General features: G+C 42.3%; 1 protein-coding gene across 1 annotated transcript in view; it reads left to right on the top strand.

Annotated features, from left to right (window-relative positions):
* Positions 1-4,553: 4,553 nt before the first annotated feature.
* The window catches only part of Cpne8 (copine 8), a 188,570-nt gene continuing 166,099 nt past the window's right edge, over positions 4,554-27,024 (top strand). Inside the window, exon 1 of the mRNA XM_057792293.1 lies at positions 4,554-5,033. Within this exon, the coding sequence (XP_057648276.1) occupies positions 4,897-5,033 (137 nt within the window). The 5' untranslated portion in view covers positions 4,554-4,896. The remainder of the gene's footprint in view (positions 5,034-27,024) is intronic.

Below are 27,024 nucleotides of genomic sequence, written 5' to 3'. Positions count from 1 at the left end.
TGCAATAAAGCTTAAAACTGACAATTGACAAATCAGTAGTAAATCCATTCATCATGGGTCACATTATTTCCTGGACTGGCCTCTAGTGGCTAGCTCTGCACTCTGATCTTCAGGCAAGTTTTACTTGTTAGATCACAAACAAAATATCATCACAGTAGAAAAAGTTTATTGATTAGCTTAATAAAGACAATTATCCTTCTTTTGTGAAAATGAAAACAAACCGCACATTTTATTAGAATACACAATTCAAGTTCTTTCTTCTAGGCAGTTACCACTCTTGGTGACTACCTTCAACATCTAATAGATGTATATATTTCTATGAACTCTACAGAACACTGAGAGCCTCACTTGGGAAGTAAAATGATCTAATTATTAAATTTCCAATAGAAAACACTCCATCTCCTTTGGCAAATTATAGAAATTTGACAGCTGTTATCAAAGTTATAAAAACCAGTTTTGTGAATCTCCATTTTGCCTGAAGAACGTGCACAGATGACAAAAAGAGCCTGTTGCATTTAATGTTTTATTTTCTTAGTTAACAGAGTGATTTCCAAGTCTAACAAAAGACTGGGTTACACAGAGAATGTTAATTATATTAGTATTATTAGATGCCGAATTTTTATTGTTTTCTGTCTCTCCTTTTCCCTAGTTTCCAATGAAACACTTGGTCTTCCACATTGTTGCATACCTTAATTGTCCAAGCAGGCAAGAAACCACAGTAGCCTCTGGGGAGGGCAGGTAATGAATGCCTGTCTGACCTGATGGAGCAGATAACTAAATCAGGCTTGAAAAGCTGGCGTCAGTCCCTCAGACATGAAGCGCTCCCCAACATGCACGTAGCTTACTTGAGACCTTGAAAGCTTCTGAAGCAGATGGGATTGGCACTCTAGGTGGTAAAGGGGAGGCTGGCAGTGGGCTCCGTTTTCATCTCAGCAGACGGTCAGAGTGACAGGCATGGGATGAGAGCTGGTAACCTTTATAGGATTCTGTGAAAAGGAAGAATGAAGCAAGAATCTTCTGGGAAGGAGAGCCTCACCTGAAAAAATGCCTCCGTCAGATTGGCCTATAGACAAGACTCTAGGGCATTTCTTAAACAGTGAGTGATATGGGAAGGTCCAGTCCACTCTGGGGAGATGCCACCCTTGCGCAGGTGATACTGGGTGGTGCAAGCAAGCAGTCTGAGCAAGCCATGGTGAGGAAGCCGGTAAGCAGTATGCCTGTGGCATCTGCTTCTGATCCTGCCTCCAGGTTCCTGCCCCTGAATTCCCTTTATGGCAGAATGTGTAAGCCAAATAAACCCTTTCCTTCCCAACTTGCTTTTGGTCATGGTGTTTATCACAGAAATAGAAACCTAACTGGGATATATAGTGGTTCCAAAGCGAAGGCAGGGCCATGGCCTCAGCAACATTGACTATAGTGACTTCCCTTATGAACCAACCTGTTTACTCTTTTTCTTTGATGGCCTATTTCATTATTCTATCCTCCCATTGGTCCAAGTCCTTCTTCCTGTTTTTTTGTTGTTGTTGTCTTTTTCACAACTCATTAGAGTTTGCCCTTGTGTTTATTTTTCATTTATTGTTCTCCCCCAAATACTTCCATAAGTTCTTAACTTCTGTTGCAACCTCTACAATCCTATTCTTTTAGTATCCTCTGACACCTGCCAGGCAGTCTCTTGAATGCTCAACTTTCATTTGAATGCAACATAAAGCGACTTTAGACACCCTTAGCAGTCCTTGGACACACACGCCCTGACTCCATTCACATGGAGTCAGACGGATAGACCCTGTGCTCTTGTGTCTCAAAGGGGAGTGGGAGAATTCAGGATTAAGCAAATTTCTTCCCCAAAGCAATGTGACTTAACCCTTTCTGAGGAGTGGATGGTGGGGGGTGGGTGGAGGAATGGGAGGAAGAAGGGAGGGAGTGGGAACTGGAATTGGTATGTAAAATGAAAAAAAGATAGTTTGTTTTCACTTTTTAATAAAATATAAAAAAACTGTTAAAGATAAAATTGGAAAACTCTCTTTGATAGACAAGAAAATAAAAATATAGATTTTTTTCTTTTTTTTTATTTTTCCATTCAAAAATTTATACTTTCTCCCCTTCTCCCATTCCCCTCCAATTCTCCCATTCCCCCTCCTCTTTCCTCTTCCCTCCTTAAGAGAGGGCAGGGTACCCTGCCCTGTGGGAAGTCCAAGGCCTTTCCCCCCTCTATCCAGGCCTTGGAAGCTTTGCATCCAAATAGACTAGGGTCCCAAAAAGCCAGTACATGCAGTAGAAACAAGTCCTAGTGCCATTATCGATGGCTTCTCAGTCTGCCCCCATTGGCAGCCACATTCAGAGAGTCCAGTTTGATCACATGCTCGTTCAGTCCCAGTCCAACTGGATTTGATGAGCTCTCATTAGATCAGGCCCATTGTCGCCGTGGGTCGACCAACTGAAAATGTATATTTTTCAAACTGAAAGAAGCACATTGTTTCTTTTACCATCATATATGGTAAAAATCTTACATGCTCAATATATAATCTTCAAAAAACTCAGAAATAATAAAACTAACACTCCAATATAAAGGGAAACCTCACCCAAGTATTTCTACAGATGAATAACTTCCTGGAAACTCAGTCATTAGTCCTTTAACCACAACGATACTGTCTAAATTGTAAAAGACTAACCCAAGTGTTGACAAGGCTGAGGAACACCTACACAGTCATTAGTCCTTTAACCACAACGATACTGTCTAAATTGTAAAAGACTAACCCAAATGTTGACAAGGCTGAGGAACACCTGGAGCTCACATACTGCTTTAGGGGTAAGAAATAGTAAAAGTGTTTTGTAAAACAATTCAGTAATTTCTTAAGAAATTAAGCATACTATTCTATTTTTATCCAACTATTCCACTTCTTCTTGTCCAAAGTAATGACAGCTTACATCCACAAAAGACTTATAGACCAGTGTTCCTAGCAGTTTTATTGGTAATAGACCAAATGCAGGAATAAGCACGTTGTCAGTCAAGGGGGGTGGCTCACTGATTTGTGGCATGTCTTCAAAAGTGGACCTTTACCCTTCACTGATGCACCCAGCATCGTGGGTAGAATTGGAAAGAATTTTTACAGAGCAAAAGAAATCAGATTGAAAATGGGCATGCCATAGTTTGTGATTTTAAATTTAAAATGGAGTGATGTTCTGAATGTTGAGAGGAGGGAAGGTTTGATTACAAAAGACACACAGAAATTTTGGGGGGCGTGAGGGAACGGCTTATTATTTTGATATGATTTCACAGGTAGACACTGTTCAAAATCCATCACAACTACCTGCTTGTAATTGTACACATAAATAAATGCATTAAAATATACACACATATGCACCCGTCAAGGCGGCAAATTAGGAAGAGGCCTTTGGATTGAGTACTTAAAGTTCTTACTTTTTATTTCTTCAGCAGACACCTACAAAATAAAATTCTGGTCAGTTTAAAAAACATCTAGACCTCCTTCACCAAGTCAATTTCGGGCAGCAATAAAAGAATTTGAGGGAAAGTTTTAGTCATAAAGTGAACTTTAATTTGTGATAGGGGAAACAGAGAGAAAACCAAAACTTCTGGGTTTAAGGGGGTGATGAGGGGAAGGTGGGCCACCAGGGAGAGAAAACAAGTCTAAAGAGTGGCAAGTGGGGGCAGGGAAGAGCGGTAAGCGCCAACATCCTGCCTTTTGCAACAACAGGAATTCTTTAGGCACGTGGCTCCAAGTGGGTTATCAAGCCACAAGGGAGGCCTGTTTTAAGCCCCTGCTTCTCCAGGTGAGCCCAGGAGGCTGGTATCGCCTGCTAGCACCAGCCACCTCTTTCCCCAGGCTAGGCATTCTGCTCTCCGTCGCCTCCTGGTGGCTACCACCAGAGAACCCGCAGTGACTCCTGGGGTCAGGTGTGTGCAGTAAAGTGGGGTTGCCAGGCAAGCTGCTGCGGCTTCCGCGTCCTGCCCATCCCCAGTCCTGCCGCCTAGAATCTACTTGCCAAACGCCCTGCTGCCTGAGCTGAGCACCTGGTTTACACTGCACAGCTTGCAGGTCTTGAGGACCAGACCAGGGGAGAAGGAGATAGATTACAAGGTTAAGATCTCCCACCCCACCTCCAACCCCGGGCTTCAGGGCAGAAATCCCATCAGTTTGAAAGGGGAAGGACATAATAAGGCTCTGAAGTCCCTTAAGAGGACCCTCGCTTATAGGGACCCAACCCTCAAGTTACAGGGGACGGAGGACGCAGTAAAGCCTCCTCCCTTAAACCTCAGCGCTTGTCCCAGCAGCGTCCACTCCGCCCCAGCTTGCCCCATATATTGGCGCGCCCCTCTGTACTCGCTGTCAAAGGCTGGAGGCCATCCTTCTTCCCAATACCCCATCAGTCCAACAGCCCGAAGTAGGGAACCCATCAGTGGGGGTGGGGTGGCGCATGTGCCTGGGTCACAGGAGGCCGTTCCGTGGGGTGGTTTCTAGCCCACAACTCTGACTTCCTCCCTAGAGGAAACGGAGTGACTGGCAAGAGTGGAGTCAGCCACGGCCCCGGAGGGTACGAGTGTGCGGAGTCTACACCGCGGGCTCCGGGACTCTCCTGCTAGACGGTACCCCTCAGGGTCATCCACTGTCTCTGCGCTCCACGCCCAGATCCTGATCCCGAGGGGCGGCAGACCCAGCCCCTCCCCGTGGCTGCCCTGGGGCTGCAGCTGCCTGGAGCGCCACTTGCGAGACCGTAGCGGCTTTGCCAGGACTGGCTCGGTCCCCGGATTCGCCACCAGGTCCGCCTCCTCCCTCCCCTTCCCGCACCGCCTCCGCCTCCTTCCTCTGCCTCCACCCTCACCCCTTCCCGTCGGTGGGGAGCTCGGCTCCGAGCAGCGCTCAGCCGGCCGCAGCTTGGATGTGGGCTCGGGACAAGTGCTCTGCGCCTCCGCTCGAGATGGACAGCCGCTACACCAGCGCCGCGGGCATCGGGGACTTGAACCAGCTGAGTGCCGCCATCCCTGCCACACGCGTGGAGGTCTCGGTGTCCTGCAGGTGAGGACGCGGCTCGTTTCTCTTCCTTTCATTGGGGCTTGGTGGCACTTGGCTAGCGCTCCCTGTACCACGAGGCTTGGCGCCGTGAGAAGTTGCTTGATGAGTGGGGACACTCCAGTTATGAGACTGACGCTAACCCCTCGCTCCCCCCTCCCCCGGTCAAGTGACACAGATTTGGGGACTAGAGTGGTGGGCTTTGGGACTGAGTCTTTTTTGTTTGTTTGTTTTCTTTCTGGGAAATGCAATGAAAGTTGGCAGAAGCTGTGACTCAGCTTCGGAACCCCAGCCGCCTCCCACTTTACAACCTTTAAGAAAAAAAAATATAAAAAAAATGAAATCAGGGCCAGATGTTCAGTGATGACGGGAACCTAAGGGTCAGTACTGCCAAAAGCGCGCGTGATAACTACGTACACTGGCCTGGGACTCCCGCTGCCCAGTGGGATCAATTCCAGTTCCTCAGCTTCCTCCTCTCCACCCACTTCCTGGAATCATCCAACTTCCTCACCCTACACCCTTCAGGGACCTTTGCCTGAAGCCTGTGTCCCTTCCAGGTTCGTTCTTCGTGGCAGGGGCTTACCTAAGAATTGAGAAGTCACGACAGATTTTCTGCCGGGCACTAGATAAACATAAATGCTTGCAGCAACTTTCAACTCAAGGACTGCCGGTTTCAGAGCCCCTTTCCTGATGCTCAATGGGACAGATCCTCCCTAAGTCAAGCAGAGAAGCTGCGCTGCCCCAGTTTTGGAGAATTAGGTGGTCGGCTATATTAAGAATTCTAGAGTGATTGCATACACCCAGGTGCCCATTCCTCGTTTAAGGGCCTTTCTCGGAGGAAAACTCCACATATACCCTGTGCTCGCAAATGCCTTCAACTGTTCTCAGCCTTTCTGTAGGAAAGCTTGTCTTAAATTTTAAGTCCAATAAACGGTGGTTCTCAACCTTCCTAACTCTGTAACCCTTTAATACAATCTCTCACGTTGTGATGACCCCCCAACCAGAGGATTATTTTTGTTGCTACTTTGTAATTGTAATTTTGCTACTGTTATAAATCATAGTCTAAATATCTGTGTTTTCCGATGGCCTTAGGTGACCCCTGTAAAAGGCTTGGTGGACCTCCCAAACGGGTAGCAAATGACCCACAGGTTGAGAACCACTGTTCCAAAGCTAAAGTATCTTGGAAATTCACATTTCAGCACCCACTCCACCCCACGCCTGTAGCCACATTCTTTGGGTTAGGGATAGCCCCGAGGACTACAAATGACGATTTGATTAGTCTTGAAGCTGACTGATCTCAGGCTGTGAAAGTGATAAGGGTGTTCGGGACAGCTGACACATACCCTTGGCTTATTACAGTCGCCCCCTTTAGTGCCCCACTGGCTCCTTCCAGTTAACAGCTGCAATTCCTAGGAGTTTGCAATTCCTAGGAGCGTTGGTTCTCTCTCAAGCTGGTTTTGGGATTTAGAAGGAGGTTACTGCTCCCTAACACAAGAACACGGTGGGTGGTCAGGAGTTCTCCTGTATCAGCACGTTCATATCCATCATCTGTTCAGCCTCCTGCAGGCTTGGGAAGGCTCTAAACAGACAAGAACATTGCATGCAGATTGGCATTCCTCAGGGTTGTGTGGAATAGTACTGGTGTTTAGGGGTCCTGAAGTGTATTGGCCCACACCAGTTTGTTTCAGCTCTGCTCCAGGTCCTGGAAACCTTCTTCTCCGAGGGATTACGCTTTAGAATTAAAAAAAAAAGTTTCAAATAAGAAACAAATGTTCTGAAGGAGAAGCAAGTACTTAATGCCAAATATTACTGCTAAGGCTGTTCAGGCCTTCTCTATTATTTGAGTTGTCCAGAACCAGTTGATTGCTTATTTCTTGCTAAATTCCACATAGAAACCACTTTTGGGCAAGTGTACTTGGTAAGGTAGGGGTTTAAGGCAGGTTAATTTCACTTGTGTGGTGTTTGAGAGCCTTGTCATGCTACCATGGGGGATGGTATGGTTTGAGCTTCAACATCAGAGTCCTGGGTGCAAATTCTGGCCTTGGGACTTAATTTTATTACCTAAGAATTGGTTCTTATTTAGTTTGTCTAAGCTTGTTCATATCTGATAATGAAGCTAATTGTGGCATTTTCTTTATAGAGTGTTATAAGGGTTTTATGGAAGGATATGGGGAATGTACTTATCCAAGACATGGCACTCTTAGTTATGAAATAAAAACTGTGAGCTATTATTGTGATATAGTGTCTTAGCTATAATAAGAACACCATGACCACAACAACTTAGGTTGGAAAGGGTTTATTTGGAACCTGGAGGCAGGAGCTGATACAGAGGCCATGGAGAGGTGCTGCTTACTGTCTTGCTCCCTATGGCTTGCTCAGCCAGTATTCTTACAGAATGTAGGACCACCAGCCTAGGGATGGCGCCATCTCTAATAGGCTGGGCCCTCCCCACGATTCACTAATTAAGAAAATGTCCTATAGCCTGCCTACAGTCGGTTCTTGGGGAGGCATTTTCTCAACTGAGGCTCCCTCCTTTCAGATAAGTCTAGCTTGTGTCAAGTTGACGCCAGACTAGGTAGCACATGCAGAAAATGGCACTTGGAGTTCTGTTAAGAGGGTTCTATATCTACTCTCTGTTTGAACTTTAGTAAGCCAGGTAATGAAAACAGAGCTAACTGTTCCCAGAGCACAGCTTTTCCTGGATGCTTAGCAAGAAGGTACAATTGAGGGCCCCTCAGCCTTGCTGTGAGTGAGCAGGGCAAGGACTTCCCATGCCCCATTGTCTGAGGGGGATCTGATCTCTACTGCTTCAAAAGCAGCTTACAATGGAAGCCCTTTTTGATAACCTTCTTCTTCTCCCCCCTCCCTCCCCCCCCCCATCAAAAGATTCTTTGTCACTTTGGGAAGGAGGGCAAGATAACAATTGTAGCCCGAAGCTAAATATATTTCCTTTTACTGATCAAGTGTCTTTTATATATCCAGGAATTAAACTGTGCTTTGTGGGTAGGACAGATCAGCTGTCATCTCTGAAATCGTAAAACGTGACTGGCAGATAAACATCATAGAAGATACTTACCTAGGATAAAGCCTAGCAACAAGGCTTCTGCACGTGCAGGGATAGGACATCGTGGAGTTGAGAACTCAGCATACGTGACAGGAAGATGGGTGTGGCTAATGTGGGAGAGATGTCAGCCTCATTTTCAGTGGCTGTGAACTTGCCTTGTTAGTGAGGAAAACCACACTCTGGATATAGTCACCTAAACGCAGAATCACAATCTCCAGTTTCTCTTCTGCTCATTACCTTATTATTTGTGCATTCACGTTTCTATCTGAAAAGTCACTTGTAGAGTTTTAAAAACTTAAGTTCCATGATGAACTGAGCTTCCCTGTAGCTGAAATGGTGCAACTTTAGCTAAGCTTCCAATTTTATTCTGAAAGCACGTCACTGTGAGCTGATGCTGAAGTTCATGGAAAGAAATAATTTTCAGCAGTTAATTCCTTTCTCAGGAGCCTCCGTTTCATTATTTTGGTAATTTTTGTAATTTTCCTGGACTGAGGGGGTAGTTAGCAGTCAGAGCATGAGATGCTTCTGGTCTTCCCATGCTAGTTCTCCAGTGCTGATCCATCCCATTTCTCCTGGAAAAAGGAAGGATGCTGAAATGTTTTGAGTGTGCATGTCCTGGTTAAGAATTTGAAAAGTCGGACCTAAAGATGCTTCCTTGTCTTGTCTGGCATGGCTTCTCCCATGAACTGTCTGGATGCAGTGTGAGAAACATGTGCCTACTCTCTATCAAGACACCTGGCAAATAAATATGGCAAATAAATATCATCCTGGTCCAAGGCAGTATGGGTGTGCCATGTTGCTCTCTGTCTGCAGCCCCCTTACCTTCGTCACTCCCGCATCTTGATTAGAGTTTTTTTTTCTTTTTATCTACTTTCAAGACTTAGGTCAAATGTCATCTTTCTTGGCCCCTTTCTTAAACTGGAGTTCTCTTCACTCTTCAAACAGTTGGCACGCACCTCTATTAAGCAGGTCTATTGTAATTCTTGGGTACAATGTAAGGGCCATTGGAACTCTTTCATAATGGTGAATTCTGAGTGGTCAGTAAACGTGCAATGCTAAATGAAGTCATCTGGTGTTTGTGAAGTGGAGAGGGTTTTTGTTATAGATTCCTGGGCTGCAAAGCAGGTCTACTGAGATGCAATATCTGGGAGTGTGATGCTGGACTCTCTATGTCCACAGGTTCACATATGCTGGTTATGTACATGGCTATGATTCTTCTTACATACACAGTTATGATGCTGGTTACATACATGGTTATGATGGTGGTTATGTACAAGGTTATGGTGCTGGTTATATACTCAGTTATGATGCTGGTTATATACATGGTTATGATGCTGGTTATGTATACAGCTATGATAGTTATGTACATCATTATGATGCTGGTTATATACACAGTTATGATTCTGGTTATATACACAGTTATGATTCTGGTTATATACACAGTTATGATGCTGGTTACATACGTGGTTATGATACTGGTTATGTATCCTAAAACCTGTAGGCTTAATGAGCAAATGACTGTGACTAAGCAGAGATTCTAACAGGTTGATTGCAACTGGTTTTTATGCTAGAATTTCTACCCACAGACTCTATAGCCTTGGGAAATGGAGACATAATCAGTTTAAGTCTTTGTGAGTTTGTCTTTTAAATTAGAAAGTTCATTTAGAAAATTTAAAATCTTGGAGAGAAGTTTGAAGTACATTACTCAGATGATGATTGGTTTTCAAGTCAAGGTTAGTCTTGAGCTAGTATGTTCAATTCCCATGCTTCATTTGCAGCATTTTGTTGTGGGCAGGTCTCTTGTGAGGTTTATTGTTTCCTCGTGCGGGGCATCCCCAGTCCTGAGCTCATCATTCTTCTCTGACACTGTGACCCTTGACAAGACCTTGTAAGGAACTCAAGTAAAACAGAAAGAAATCTCATGACTGCTAAGTCACAATTTATGGTTCATAAAACAAACAATAGTTTTAAGTAGAATGGCATAATACAATGATATCAATAAATAATTTTTAGTAATTTAATCTAACACATATGGAAACAATGAGATATGATATTATTTGATGAAGCTATATATCTTGAAGGGTTTTTTTTTGTTTTTACTTTTATTTTAGATAGTATCTCCCCCATGTGACGATCTAGTCGAGGTTGGCCTAAAATCTGTGATCCTCCTGCCTCAGCTCTGAATGCTGGGATTATAGACATGAAACAACAGGCCAGACCTGCATTTATTTTCAATAACAATGAAGAAGAAATAATTGGGAAAAGTACAGTGATAATATATGTTTTTAAGCTGTTATTTCTCCCTGCTCAATGTAACTTTGTTGATATAACACACATTGCTGTCTAGATGGTGTGACCTAATTTTAGTGTCTGAGATTTTAAATTATTATTGTTATTGTTATTGTTGTTGTTGTTGTTGTTGGGGTGTGATAGGCATGAGTATTCCATGGCACATGTGTGGAAGTCGAGGACACCTTGTGAATGTAGGGTTTCTCTTTACCCTATGGGTTCCGGGATTTGAACTTAGCATGTATAGCTTGTGTGCCAAGTGCTTTTACCTGTTAAGCTTTCTTACCATCCCTGTGTGGAACTCTTTTAGAAGGAGCTTATGGTAGGTTATTTCTAGAACCAAGCCCTTGACATTTCCAAGTCCTTAGTTCACTCAATCCTCTCCCCAAACAATGTGAGATTTTGCTATGGCTGATCTAGATTTTCCTCTCAACAGGAATCTAGCTGGTTTTGTTCATCCTAGAAATGAACAATGTTCTATATTAATAAAATGCTGTACTTTCCCCGCAGTTTACTTCTGAATATGCTTGCAATATTTCTGGTAAATAGAGCTTCCAGGGGAGATGGCAAATGAATTTAATCTTGTGTGCTAACTCTGCTCACTCGTTACTGAGTGCTGGCTCCCTGGGCTGTGTCAGGGAGGATTCAGAGGGCACCAGCAGGCTTTGTGGAAAACAGTTGACTTTGGAAATGAAGTGAATCAATGCTATCTGGTGTTGCACACTGCTACTGCTCTGCCTCAGCGTCCTTGACACTCTGTCTTTTATAAGTTTGTTACAAGCAGTTTTAGCGTATTATTTTTAAATTAGCTTACAATGCACTGGGACTCCAGGGTCTGTAGCATCCTTTTGTTACTGTCATCCGCTTTCAACACTGGGCATGGTAGGGCAACATGTGGATGGCCGAGCCTGCAGATGACTAGTTTTGTCTGTTGAATGATGACCAGGGTGCCTCCTCATTCCACCCAGCCATCTCCTTCCTCTCTCATTTGGATTTAAAGACTCCAGCTTTCTGAGTGCCTAAAATCCTTGCCCCGTGGCTGGCAGTAAAGGCTATCATTACATATAGTTGTTCATGACATTTAGGTAGGCTCACAGAGGGTGATAATTAATTGCACCTTTCTTTGAGTTCTCATATTACCTCATTTTATTTTTTATGATTTAATATTTGGATTTTTACATGTATTTCTATATAATCAGTTTTTAAAAGCACTTGTTCTACCATTGATTACTATAAAATGTGACTTTGTTCTTTGTGTGTTATCATTTTTATTACAAAGATATTTGCTGCTTGATGGACAGGTTGAAGTGTTAATATAAATAATGAAAATATGAAACTAAACGTTTTTCACCAGTATAACTTAATGAAAGAATAATTTTTTTACCCAGTTATTATAACGTTCTGCAAAATTTTTTATGTGAAGGGACAAGAAACGTATAATTTTGGTTACATTGTCTCTAATAACAGCTCAGTGAGTTTTAGAAGTGGACACTATTTCTGCATACTGACAGATAATTTGTTTCTTTAATTAGGAATGAATGTTGAACGGAAATAGGCAATCAGTGTAACTTGCAGTGTGGCTGGGCAGACAGCTCCTTTGGTAAGATGTTAAGCACAGTGGAGTGACTATTGGGAAAGGTGAAGAGAATTCCTCAAGGCCCCTGGCCCGCAGTCTAGTGACTAAGCAAGCTTCAGGTTCAGTGGGAGTCTCCCTCCATCTTAGACCGCAAGGCGGGAAATGACTGACGAATATTCCTGATGTGGACCTCTGGCTTCTACACACACACACACACACACACACACACACACACACACACACCAATGAGCTTGAATGTGTGATATTCTGTGTAATGTATATAAACAGGACAATGGATCAGCAAGTCATAATAGTTGACTCAAGGTGGACCTTGTATTGGAGAAAAATATTTCTATTAATTTACTTGTCAAACCAACGAAGTGAGAGACTCGTGGTGTTTCAAAGGAGTATGGCCAATCTCTCGAGGGAGCAATTGGTTAACACGCTTTCTTACTGCCTCAACGTACGTGTTCAATCAGTTTTAATTTTGTGCCACAAAAGTGAGAACAAAAGTTTTTGAAAAGCCAAAAGTCACAGCGAGATAAAGCCTCAAGAGTAGAGCGATAGAAGGAAACAGTTCTAGAAACGAGAAAAGAGCAGAGCTGATCTTTATGTAGGATATTTACGATACATATGTGTGATATCTATGTTAAAACAAGCAGACTTATTGCAAAACCACTGTCTATTGACTATGCTACTTCTTCCATTTGTCTGGCTAGGCTGCTTTGCTGAGTTGTCTAAGATACATCTGAAGTACTTCTCACAGACGTGACTGAATGCTCCATTGATTATATTAGCCCCAAATCTGCCATGCTTAATTGTATAAAGTCTTTTCAAAGGCACAGATCTAACGAATGGTAGAAAGTTAGGAAAAACCAAAACTTAGCATTTCTTTCTTTCAATGAAGGTGGTACATGGGTTTCATGCATGAGGACATGCCCAGCAGCTCCCAGTGCAGAGGGAATGCTGTGATTTTACCATGCAATGATTGTATGCTCGTATCACTTATTTCTCACTTGGGGAAAATGGTCTAAACCTGCTGTTTTCAACAGAATTGTCAGCGGCATTTCCTCAGAGATTTTTCAGACTGCGTATGTGCCCACTAATGGATGCTAGTTTACATCTTCCCAGGGGACTAAGTTCTTTCTGATATATATATATATATATATATATATATATATATATATATATATATCCTCAGTACATTAGTAAAATTTATGTCATTTGAGAAGTAAGCCCCCAGCTCCTGCTGCTTTACTTCCATAGCTTACTATGGCTGTCTACGATACCGATTAGCTCCAGGCCCATCTGACCAGGGTGCAAGTGTGACTAGAGTTTTTAGGCCATGTGACTGGCTCTGAAAATCCTAACAAGCCAGGCTCAGCTGCCAATTTAAAGAGACAAGTAATACTGCAAAGCAGAGAAAAATGATATGTTAAGCGTGGCTGCATTGGTGAGGGAACACATAAAGATTCTAGTGACTTCCCCACTCACACTCCAGATCTATCTTTGGGGTCCTCATGAGGTTCAGAGGTTCAGCTTCAAATACAGAGCAAGAGATAAGCTTAACTAAGCACTCCTCATCAAAATATTGTCTGCCCATCGTTGACTCATCTGAGCTGTGTGGAATCTCCTCCAGGGTGTACGGTAGGAAAGGACAGATAGTTAACGCAATTTAACTTTTGTATACAACTCCTCAATTGCCAGTGCAGTAAGAAAATGTAAATATTTTGAGTATTAGTTTGGGTTTTGGCTTTTTCATGTAGCGTTGGTTGTTCATTAATTCACTATGTAGCCTAGAACGACCTTGAAATCCTGGTTCTCATGCCTTCTCGTCTCAAGTGTTGGGGTCTTGACCTAACTGTTGAACTTCATCTCTTTATCTTAGTGTCTCCCACTTCCCTCCTCTGCACTGCTCTTACCCAAAGCCTCCCTAGTTCCAAATCACTTCAGACGAGCTCAATGAGGAGCAAACTGGGAGAAGTCCCTCTTAGCATCCCTCCTGTTGGAGTGTGTTGACAGTTGACACATTTCTGTCACGGTGGAGAATTTCTAATAGATTTGATTCAACCTTTAGTTCTCCAATTTATAGTGTGTTTGTTGTACGTGTTCCACATTTCACTGGACTGCTTACAGATCTCTCCCCTTAATCAAATACAAACAAGTTAGAGGCAAGAACACAGGCATTTATATATAGTCTCTTACACTACATCCTTTCTTGGGCTTCCAATGGACCTAGTGCTATTTGGAAGAAATAGTTGAAAGACTATCAGATAACCATGAAATTATAAGTTCTCATCGAACACCAACTGAATCTTATCCGCCACTGTACCATGCCCATCTGATAGTCTAATAATGATCTGCTTACACAAGGTTGTTGAGGAAAGGAGTGCATTTTATATTATTGGGACCTGTGAGTGGAAGACAGAGGGCAGGAACAAATACAGTCTCAGCTGAGTTTTTTAAAAGTTAGTTATAAAAAGGCAAGATGAAGTAGATGGGGCTGGGTGAAGGCCTTTGATGAGGTTATCCATTTACATTTTAGGGTTTGTAGAACTAATTTCACGATGGGTTTGTAGGTGCTGGGACTAAGTTTACCTGTGAGTCCTTATGATTCAGAGGTACATTTTCACTCTGGTCACCCTTGATGATGTCATCTGTAGTTTCTGTGTTGCCTGGTCCCATGTGCTAATACTCAGACTTTGATTCCGTCTTCTGTTTAAACTCTCTTGGAGAGTCTGCAAAGCTCAGATTGCTGTGAAGTACAATTTGAATTATTCATTGATTTAAACAGATTTCTGAAAATAGTTTAAAGCCTGTGGGGAACTGGGAATTTGAAAGAGAGCAAGGAGGACTTGATGGGAAGGCTTTGAGGGAAGAAAGGGAAGGGGGAAATCATGCGATTATGTTATAATCTCAAAAACTAAACTAAAAAAGATGAAGGGAAAACAATAACCTGCTAATGAGGCATTGCTGTTATAGGCTTGTGGTTTTTTTTTTTCTTTCCGAGAATAGGCTTGTTTTTTATTGGTAAAGGATGTATGGTGACTGAGGAAACTTAAAAATCTAAGCAAATGACCCTCCTGTACAGGTTCTATTTTGCAATGTGAAGATATTGAGCTTGCAGTGGTTGAAATCGCAGCGGATTTCCCAACAGCTAATGGACAAAGAAATTAAAAGTTGGGAAGTATGGTCATGTACCTAACGTGTACTTGGAGTGCCTGGGAGGCAGCCTCTGCTGAAGTGATGCTTGGGCAAGTAGTGTTTGCCTTCAGTTTTCTTGTGTGTGCTGGTTTGTGGACCAGCCACAGTCATCAGAATTTGCCTCCTGGAACAGACATGCTTCGTGCATTGACTCCGAGGGGAGCAGTGATCTCACAGATGACTGCCATTCAACTGTTGGCAAGTTCAAACACAGTGACTGTATTTAAAGTGGGCAGAAATAGAGACTGAGAAAAATGATATGAAATCTCCGTGGTCTAACATAATAAGGGGAACATGTGAGACGCCGAGAAAGAGTTCAGAGCTGGACAGGCAAGGCTTTGATGACAGCTCATGTATTCAACTGGGTTCTGATCTTTGCTTTTGTATGTAAGTGGGTATAGAAAGTCTGTCTCATATAGTTGCTGCTCGAACTGTGTGATGTAATATCAACAAAATGTTTTGAAAGCACCTGCTACTCAGTACAGAACTCATTTGTGTTACCATTCAACTGAGGCAGGAGAACGGTGACTCACAAAATGAAGATGGTGAAGAATCAAAGATTGGCCATGTTATAGAAAAATTCTACACAGCCACTATAAAAATACATAGGAAACTCAAGCCAAATTGTGTTGAAAGGAATGGAACACACACACACGCACACACATACACACACACACACACACACACGAAGTGTGTTTCCATTCCAATCCATGTACTGATGACGTAGATAAGATGAAGTTCTCTTTTGCTGTTGTGTTAATTCCACTCCTCTTAGTAGGTGTGTGGTCCTTTGCCTGGGAATTCCTCACCTGTGGTCCAAGCAAACCCACTTCCCCACTTCCAGAAAGGCTGACCTGTGGGAGCACATTACCATGCCCTGGTGTGTGGAGCCTGACCCATGGCCTTGTTGCCTGCTCCCACAGTGACTCCAGCTATTGTCCAGTGGTGTGTGGCTCTTCATTTACCAGATCCTGTGGTTCTGCGTGCCCTTTGGGGGTCATTTTCAAGTCAGAAGCTTCTTTAGTCAGATCTTCCTCCCCATATGTTCATAGGTTTTAGCTCAGTGCTTACATTGCACAGTTCCAGGCTGCGGTTGTGTGGGTCCAGTCGGGACTTGTCTTGGAGGCTGGGCTTCCAGAATGAGCTCCAATTGTGGGGGTGGCGCATGTTCCATTAAGGTTTCTCTCATCGTCTAGCTGGGAGTCAATCATGACTTCTCACAGAGAATGCATGAAATTTCTTATCATGTTTCCAGGAAGCTTCTTGGCCTTTTAAAACTTGACACAGGCACGCAGAAATTTGGAGGGCAGTGTGCTGAGCATGGGAACTGTGCTCATGGTGGCTGCCTCTCCCCAGTGCTTTTCTCTTCCAGTGTGTGCTGGGCGATGGTCTAGATACTTTATGTTTACTCTGCAGAATATCTGTGTGGAGCATTTGCGCATCACACTATGCTTTCTAACACATGGTTCTTGTTTTCTATCAGAGGATGGGTGAAGCATAGAGGATTTAGGATGAACAGCCAGGAAATGCCCACGCTGGTTGGTGCTTCCCAAGTCTATGACGTCATGAGAGTAGTAGGCTGTTTCTTTGATGCTAAAATTCCACTTAAATCGTTCATTAATTTGATTAGGATCTCATCTCTTTAATCAGTCGCTTGATGATTATTTAGTTTCCACCAAGTGTTCTTAATTACAAGCAACAGTTATGATTATGTTGTAATAGGCATTGTACATAATATATAGTTATATAATTGAGAAGGATGCCAATGTGGGCACTTTTTTTTTTTTTTTTTTTGGTTTTTCGAGACAGGGTTTCTCTGTGGTTTTGGAGCCTGTCCTGGAACTAGCTCTGTAGACCAGGCTGGTCTTGAACTCACAGAGATCCACCTGGTGGGCACATTTTTTTAAAAAAATATATAGGTTGGAATATCCAAAGGAATGCACATTTTTTAAAAAATGTGATGTAATGCCAATGAAAGGCTTTGAAGGCTCCTTTGACGACACATAACTTATATTCACATCAATCCAGCTGTGGTAGGACAGTGGCTCACATCGTAAAGGCAGTGGAGATTAACATCTGCCCATTTTTTTTTAGAAATGGCATCTCATTTCGACTCTGGGAGACACTCGGGTCCATCTCCATCTTGTTTTGTAACAGCATCAGTTTCCTCTCACTAGATTGCGTTTTTTTTCCCTTAAAATACATAAATCCCCCTCTCCAGGACATTATTTTTTTTCCATAACGCTAACAAGATTTCACCATGAAATTGTGTTACCATGGCCACAAGAGTGAGCGCTCTCCCTCACCACTTTATTTGCTGTAACTCTCACTTTCTGCTGTGGCTCAGGGCATTTGTGCTTGTTATGCTCTCCTGATCTCTGCCCACAACACTGGATAGCCAGGCCTCTCCGTATTGGCCTCCTTTTCCTCAGTTCGCAGTGCAAATGGCTTCTTCTCAGAAAGCCTTGCTCTGAACCACCTCTGAAGGCACTTTCCCATACTCGATTTGAATATTTTTGAATATGTGAGTATTTTTACTCTCCCCTCCTTCCTCTGTTTCTCTTCTACACCTCCTCCTTTCCTTCCTGTGGTGCTGAGGATAGAGCTCAGGGACTTACATATCGTGAACTCTACTGTTGAGCTATGTGTCCTCTGTAGCCCTGTCCTCTGTTCTTAATGCTCCCTGAGAGTTATTCCTCCATCTTTGGAGATTGCATCTCTCCCTTTCTCTGCAAAATAAACTCCTTGAAATAAGGGCTTCTCCATTTCTGTATCCCATTCTTAAATGGTGCGAGGCTTTCCCACCCATTCAGAGGTAGGCATCCTACCAACAAAGAGTGAAACCATAAAATTTGGTGATGGAAATTAAGAGGGTGGAAAGAGTGGCAGATAGTCTTAGGTGCCAGGGTGATGAAGAACTCCAGGCAGCTGCTTCCTACCATGTACAAACACAGCCAGAGTGGAGATGTAGCTTAAGATTGGATCTGGTAACTGAGCTGCGGGTAGCACTGCTGGTCTTTGTGTGGGGGAGGCAGCCTTCACCTTGAGTCTGGTGTCCAGAGCACTTACTCTTGCAGTCTCCCTGGTGCTGGCCTTGTAGGCACAAGCTACCACCGCTGGTTGTGGTGTCATTTCTGCCCTTGCTTCAGCCATGGTCAGCTGAGTGCCCGAGTCTGGAATCCATAAGCACCCCTGTCTGTTTCATCACAGCATTCTTTGCTTTCTGTGACAACAAAATAAGCCTTTAGTACATTATTCAAGAGGAGCTAATATTTGCCCATTTTACAGAAAAAACAGTGTACACCTCATATGAATCTCAGTGAGCATTATTCATGATGAACTTTATTTAATATACACATGGAGATGTTTGGTATTTCTTCTTTTATAAAATGATATTTCTTTTTTTTATAAAATGCTTGATAATTTTTTTTTTTTTTTTTTTTTAGCTTAGAAGCAGGCAGATCTCTATGAGTTTGAGGTTAGTGTGGTCTACCGAGTGAGTCCTTTAGCTTATGTTTTCTTTGGGATAGTTTTATATTTTTCATTCATGTAGATCATTCTTTCTATTTTTATAAGCATATATATTTTTCTTATTAACATAACTATGTTCATATGTATATTTTAAATTTGATTAATCTATACTTTTCTGGGACAGGACTCAACTTTGAGTGTGGTGGCAGGGCTTGTAATGTGTAACCAGATGCCCACATGCTCCATGAATTATATCTGAATACAGTGGTGGCCAAAAAGGGTACATGTAGATAATTAATGGGAAACATGGAGATGTTCTGAGAATACATCCTCGGGAAAATTCACCATTGTGCAAGCATCATATATAGAATTTACTCACATTAGCTTAGACGGACTATATGGTGTATGTATGTGTATGATGTAGCCTATGGCTCCCAGGGTGATGATGAACAAGAAGGCATGAAATTAATTCAAGTTCAGGAGAAAGTGATGCAGTTTAGAGAGGTCACAGACATGGCATTTGTGGGTCTGCTGTCACCCTGATTGCAGCACACTGTTTTAATACAAGTAGACTCTACAACCTAGGGCAAAAGGTTTAGTGGGTATCCAAACCGGTAACAGAATTCTTTATTCTCAAATATTAGACACCTTTGTACAACTGACTGCACCATCACATTGCCACAAAGAGTTGGGTAACTTGTGTCTTTGCCATGTTAGGAGGACAGTGGTGTCACTCACTACAAGATAGATTTTTCAGCTCGGTGAAAATGCTGTTGGAGAATTGTTGCAAACATATCCCATAGGGGATAAGATGTATTATGTGACTCCTAACTGTACTTCCAAAGGGAATAGGACAGACAGACTCTTATATAGGACTATAGGCTTGCCAGAGGCCATCCTCTTCTGGAGTTCAGCTGGGCCTACTTGTCAAAGATCATCACAGCTAGCTTTGTTAACTCTTGACCTTTGCTTTTGGAATGATAGGACAGGGAGATCATGGGACCCTCCTCTGAGCCATCCTTCCCCCAAACAGTTCTATACTGCCTTAATTGATTATGACCTTGGGGAATCTGGGAAGAACTAGAGGTTGTAGGTGGGAAGATACTGGGGGAGGGAGAGGTCTCCTTCTATGAGTCTTACGGAAGCCATCATTCTTGCTAGATGTAGACCTTCCAGTTGTTATGTGTCTGGGCTCCCTCAGAGAGTTATCATGACCATAAATAAATTTTATTAAAAAGAGGTTTTCAAATTAGATCCTGGTGTCCAATGTGGGGCCAAGACTGCATCTGAGAGCACTTCCAAGATGCAGGACTTAGCCATATCAGTCCAAGGCCTATAAAGGCAAAATCCATATGATTACATGTATTTTGTCTATGTGTAGGCAGGGTTTTTATTCTAACATGTATGTGTTACAATTGTCCTGGTCATCTTGATTAAAAAGTCAGAAATGACAGTTAGCCTATCTATCTAGCAAGTCTATCTATCTAGTTACTATCTAGCAAGAATAGGAAATGAGCTTCTAGGGTATAGCCTGTTCAAGTTAGGGCCTTATGTGTCAGAGACTTTTTTTTTTTTTTTTTTTTTTTTGGCATCACAAGCATAGAAAGTTTAAGTTTCAAATGTATTGCTAGCCATCATTCCCCCCACCTCTTGAGTTGTATCCTGAGTCAAATCTTTGACTCTGTCCTGGGTACCTGTTTATATTTTTAAAGCCATATAATAGTTTTTGTAGAAGGAAACTAATTTCCTTAGGATAAGGGGTGATATATTCTCCTCTATAATTGATTCTCAGATGTCATTGTTAGGGCCCAGGAATGCTGAAAAAGTGTTCGAAGTCCAGGAGGGAATTTAAGCACTGGGGTGTGGGGTGTTCACCAGAAGCATCGGGTTGGTTTGTTGACCCAGCTGGAGAGACTCAGTCGCAATGGCTGACTGGCTTTTACTGGCTTTCAGCAAATTTTGGGTTCTTTGGTTTTAGAACAGTTTGTTGTCTGCAGCTGATTCATGAATGGTATTCATCAAGCTGGTAGAACTCTGTTGGGACAGATCTAAACCAAGGACAGAAGTTAAAGTTTAGGAACTTAAAGGAAAATCATACATTTCGAGCTTCCCACTTAGAAATGGGCAGTAGGTGGGAACAACATGCTGTTGATTGACAGGAGTACTTATCAGGAGTCCATTTGACCTGTCATAGGTGGATCTACGTTATGCCTTCCTGAAGCTTCTATGAATTCTTTTTATAAAAAGAGATGAAAGTTTAGGGATGTTAGCATTACTTTTGCTTGTAATTTGTGTTTGAGATTCATGTTGTGAGAAAAGCGGTATGCTTATGTTTTTGAGTCATAGTAAAAGCTTGAGAATCCAGAGTGCCGAAAATGTGTGTGCGTGTGTGCATGCGCGTACGTGCATGCGTAAATGCATGTGTGTGTGTGTGCGTGTATGTGTGTGTGTGTGTGTGTGCATGTGTGCTTGACAGAGATGTCTCCAGAATAATGAGAAGCATCTTTATGTCCATACTTAGAAGACATCCAAAGGAAATCTTTAAGTTTTGAGCTTGGGACTATGATAATAGTAGTCAGTGCTTTGACAGAGGGAGATCAATAGTTTATCAGAATTTGAAGACTGCTATGTCACCCACATGGTTGCCTGTCTATAGGTAAAACTAGTAAGCTCATTGGGTCCCCAGGTGAACTTTGATGAAACCACAGCTGGCATTGTACTTGGGACTTCAGAGGGGGGGGTAGACATTGTTTTATCTGCTCCTGGGGAGGGGCTATTAGTCATACACTGTAGTGAGTCACATGGTCATGCCTTGTAAGGTGTTGCTCTAGGTTGAGAGATGCCGTAAGTCATGAATATAGCTGCTTACTGAATTCTCTATGCTGATACTCGAATAAATCATGCCAATAGACTATGTACTGTCATAGCTGCCTGACAGTGTTGTTTGGAGTGCTTGGAAATGACAGAAAGCTGCACGTGGATGAAAGCCATGGGGCAAGCTGTATGACTGTACGGGATCCTGCTTGCTAAAGAATGTTGTCTCATTGGCAGTGAGTTATAGTCAAAAGGCTGCCCAGCCCTCATGTACCTCAGCATAAAAGCAGCATGTAGTTGCCAGATCCTGAATTTTATAAAATAATAAACAGTAGAAACCTAGAAAATGTATTAACCTTTACATATTTATCATAATTATAATTTTATTAAATTATTTTGTTGATTTAAAAAGTTTTATTACTTTATTCTCTTGCTTGCTTCTTATGTGCCAAATTAAATCTTCTGCAGAACAATTTAATTTTTCTCTTTCTGGTATTCATTGTGATTTTATACCTTTCTTCCTAGAATTTTTAAGTTATGCTCAATAAATACTTTGTTTACAGCTCATTTCATTTTGTTTTCATTGACACAGACTGTCAATATAACATATTGATATTGAGTATGAAAATAAAAATTAGAAATAAGTTATAAAGATTTACCCCAAATGTGTATTTTTTATGTGTATCTTTTATTTTTGTGACTCTGGATGCTTTATAGAAGGTGATCTCTGAATTTTGTAATTTCAAGTCTTGCGAATAATTGCTACTTGTTAGGATCTTGTTGAGGGTTAAGGAAATGGCTTATGTAAGCGGCGAGCACAGCGCCAGGCTTGGTAACAGAGTAGGAGTGGAATTTGTGCTTTGGGTTCCTGTTTTGTGCTGGCCACACAGGAGGGAGTGGGCAGCGTCGAGAACAGCAGCAGGTAGGAGAGAAAGTTCCAGAAAAACAGAGTACTGTGGGACAGTGTGAACCTAGAGCATGAGATCGGCACGGCTTGGAGCTAGAGCCATGGTTTTCAACCTTCCTGATGCTGTAACCCTTCAGTACAGTTCTTCACATTGTAGCGACCCCAATCATAAAATTATTCTCATTGCTGCTTTATAACTGTAATGTTGTAACTGTTATAAATCATAATGTAAATACCTGATATGCAGGATATATGACCCCTTTGAGAGAATCTTTCAGTCCCTGAAGGAGTAGTGACCCACAGATTGAGAAACACTGAGCTAGCTGGCCAGATGTGTGAACACGCAAGGTGATGGTAATGAGCACTAGGACAAACACTGTGGATTTGTGTAGGCGTCTTGGTGACTGTTGGGGACTGCAGACCCTCGGACCCTGAATTTTCTGCAACCCCTTGCCTGTGAGAGTAAACAACTTCCTGTGCTTGCAGCTGGTCTGGGCTTGAGACCCTCATGAGTTCCTGATGGCAAGGGAGTGGTTTCTGGTGGGCTTGCAGATGAAAAATCCTGAGACCTAGGGCATGGCCATTAGTCAAGGAGAGGCTATGTAAGCTGCCCTGGAACACAATAAAATGGGCATTCTTGTTTCAAGGATGACTGACCAACTGACAGACCGACCTCCCCACCGCCTCTGTGTGTGTGTGTGTGTGTGTTTCAATCTCCAGCCCCTTGCCTGACTCGCAAACCATTCTATGGTGTAGGCACCACAGGTGACTGCATTTGTGAGGTGGGAGGCTACAAATCCAATGAAGAGACGCGATGTAGAAAGTAGCTGAGGCGTGGCCAAGGTGGTGACCTTGCCAAGGTGGTGGATGCTCCAGGGCTGAGGGAAGAAGCAGAGGCTGGGAAATTTTTCTGTGTTAGTTATATGAGATTTTCATACATTTATTGCATTCCAGGAACAGGCTTTAATTTTTTGGCAGTTCTGGAACCCAAAAGTCTCAAATCAATGTGGCTGGGCTGTAGTTCTTCTGTGGGGAGTGTCACAATCCTCCTGATTCTCTTGCGGATTCTGTTCCTTGGGCTTGAAGTATCTCAGCAAGGCATCTTACCAAACTTAACTTTTGGCTAATCTAATCTTCAAGAATAGAAATTGTGAATCTGTCTACATAGAGGTCACGTAGCATTTTGAACTCTGTTAGGGTCTATATTTCCTGTTCCTTCCTCTTAGAAGGATACCTGTGATAACATTCCTGTCCCACTCAAGCACCCAGAATAATTTCCTCAGTGAAGTTCATGACTTAGATCTGTAAAGACTGCCCCCCCTCCTCTCAGATAAGGCTACATTCCCCATTCCCAGGAACTAGAACCAGGCATCTTTAGGATAGCTCTTTCATTGAGATGGGAATATGGAAACTTGATCTGTATGCTGTATGCTGTGAATACCATTCGTTGATAAAGAAGTTGTTTTGGGCCTGTTGGTAGGGCAGAGCTTAGGTAGGCAGGGAAAACTTAAGTTGAATGCTAAGACACAGAAGGCGGAGTCAGAGAAAAGCCATGGAGCCACCTCCGGAGAGCCATGCGCTGAAGCTTTGCTAGTAGGCCACGACCTTGTGACCTCGTGGTGACATACAGATTAATGGAGATGGGTTAAATTAAGATATAAGTGTTAAGCCAATAAGAAGTTAGAGCTAATGGGCCAAGCAGTGATTTAATTAACACAGTTTCTGTGTGATTATTTTGGGGCTAAGCAGACAGGAACGAAGAAGTAGTCTCCTCACTACAGGAGCTATGTAATTTCAGAAGGAAAGTGGACACCTAGTTGATGATTATAACCCTGAGATTTCAGGTTTTAAGAAGACCCATTCGTTGGTGACATTTTGTCAGTTTGACACAAACTAAGGTCACCTGGGAAGAGAGAATCTCAGTTGAGGAATTGCCTCCATCAGATTGGGGCATTTTCTTGATTAATGATTGGTGTGAGAAGGCCCAGCCACTGTGGGTGGTACCATCTCTGGATAAGTGGTCCAGAGTTGTATAAAGTGCTGACTGAGCAAGCCATGAGAGTCACACTGTTAAGCAGCACTCGTTCTTCCCCATCCTTTGCTTCAGGTTCTTCCTCCAGCTTCCTGCCTTGGATCCCCCTAATTGTGACCTGTAAATTGAACTCTGTTTTTGCCCCAATTGCTTTCAGTCATGGTTTTAGCCCCGCAACAGAAACCAGACTAGAACATATATGGTCTCCTTTCAAATTGCTATATTAATATTATTATTGTTGTTTTTATTTCTTACCATCACCTTTAAAATTAGTTACATTTCTCTTCTGTACCTGGAATCAGATGTTTCGCCTTCCACCATTTCTCCTGAAAAGTTGCTTCTGAATTAACTTTGCTTCATGCCTTTGCTTCTTCAGACCTTTCCTTATTATCTCGTTTACCAGACGTTTGATATGTGAATTTCTTTGTGACATATAGACTTATGAGTAATTTCCAAGAGTGGCATTTGTAGTAGAGTGCTTCAGAAGAAATATTAAAATAGTTTCAATATTTTCATTCTTAATTCTTTTCTTAAGTATCTTTGGGTATCTAAAGCAAATCTCCCATGTAGAACTGACACTATATATCACTGGCCTTTTCCTCTCAAGGATACTGTTACATACATATTATTGGAATAACCCAAATTCAGCATCAACTGAAATGATACGGTTGTTTCTGTGGGTCCCAGCGATTGCTGTGAGGTGTGTGAGGTTTACAGTTGTGAAGTTCCCCCAAGAGCCTAGTTTACCTATGCTGAAAGCCAGGCAGTCTTGGTGAGGGCTACCTAGGGCGCCTGCTTTTCAGAATTTCCTTGTGGCTTAGATTCAAGAGGACTTCGACTATTTTTGTAATTTCAACCTCAGAATATTTATTTTTATCTGCACATTTACTCCTTTCCTTTTTAAACCTATCCTTTTGCCTGTACACAGTCTGTCCCCTTTTGCTATAACCGTTGTAGTTTGGGGGAAAAATAGATTGTCTTTAAATACTCATGTAAACTTTCCAGAAATGTTTTCCAACCAATGAAAGAATAAGTGAACCAAATATTACAATCAGATCACTTTCAAAAGTAAGTTTTTTCCCTTGCCTTTATAAAAAAGTCCGTGGGATACTGTAATGACAAACGTAAAGGCCCAACTAGGCCTGTCCCAGTGAACCTCTGTGACCTCGAATGCCACGTGGCTCTGCTCAGCTGTCTGTGGTAAAGCACCTTACCACCGTCAACCAAAGGGCAATCAATGCCTCAGATTAAACAATAACGTACTTGTGTGGTTCAGTGTTTGTCGGCCCTGGTTTGTAAAAGCTTGTGCTGTTCCTGGAGCTGTCTGAGCAGTATCTGGTAGCAGCCTGGCAGACCGCCAGTGCTCCAGAACCCACACTGAATGATAAGACTCAACAATTTTCAACATTTAGTTAAGACATGACATCTCCTTTGGTAGAAACATGACAAGTTTTGGGTGAGGCCCTGTGAAACAGAGATTCTATCAGATGTGGAATGTTTATACTATGAAACATTACCTAGCTCTTCTTTTGCCATTGTCCCTAAGGGAAATTGTGTGTGTGTCTGTGTGTGTGTGTCCCTGTTCTATTTTTTTTAGCCATTTCTATTGAAAGTTAAGAGACCCACTCCTATAGCAGTGGAGGCTTGTATTATTGGAGAGAGCTCTCCCAAATACACTTAATAATAATGCATCTTACAGTCCACCCCTTGTGTTCAGTGATGTATCCCCTAAAGCATATCACATACGTTATTAAATTAGCACTTCCAGAACTTACAAGAACTCAAAGTACTATGACTTTGAAACTCTTTAACTTTGAAATTCATAGAAATGTATAGTAGATTTGTTTTTCAAGTTGCATCTGTGATAGGCTAGATAATGATATTTGTTTCCTTAAAAGAAATCCTTATGAGTGTGGTACTGGTAATTGAGGAAGAAAATGTGCAATGAAAGTATATTCTTTTAACTTTTATTGCTGTATATGTGCAGGATGTGTGTATGTGAGTGTGAATATGCATGTGGAGTCTGTTCCCTCCTTTCATGTTTAGGAGGGTTCTGGGCTTAGAACTCAGGTTGCCAGGCTTGTATGTCTATGTCAAAAACTTTCGCCTGCTAAGCCATCTCTGTGGCCCTACAGAAACTCTTATTATGAGATATATCTGTGTTATTTTACTTACATATCTGTGTGTGTATATATATATATACACACACATATATATATATATTTCTTCATTATTTTTCAAGTACATTTCTTAAAATAGCTGGAATCAGAGATGAGGATTAGTTGGACTTTTAACTAACAACTGAGTTAGCGTGGCTGTTTGGTTACCCTCTATTATACTGTCACTTTACATGACGACGGATACGGCTCGTTAGTGGTCTTACACATTTGTCTTCCCAGTAGTACTCAAGATTCATGCAATTTAGAATATGTCTGTCATATTTGCTGTGTCCCTGCCAGTGCACAAACAGAAGCTGATTGATGTTCCTTATTTGCTTGGAAACTGCTTGCAGAATTGTACCAAAGTTCAAAGAAAATTACTCTTTTTCACTTAGAGGAAAACAACCTCAACTGTCAGGGTCTCAGGACGGCAATGAAGAGTAAAAGATGCCGGAGCCATGGAAGCCGCTGTTCCCATTGC

This window comes from Chionomys nivalis, chromosome 17 (assembly GCF_950005125.1).
Source record: "Chionomys nivalis chromosome 17, mChiNiv1.1, whole genome shotgun sequence".
NCBI lineage: Eukaryota > Metazoa > Chordata > Mammalia > Rodentia > Cricetidae > Chionomys > Chionomys nivalis.
This window is presented reverse-complemented; position numbering and strand designations above follow the sequence as displayed.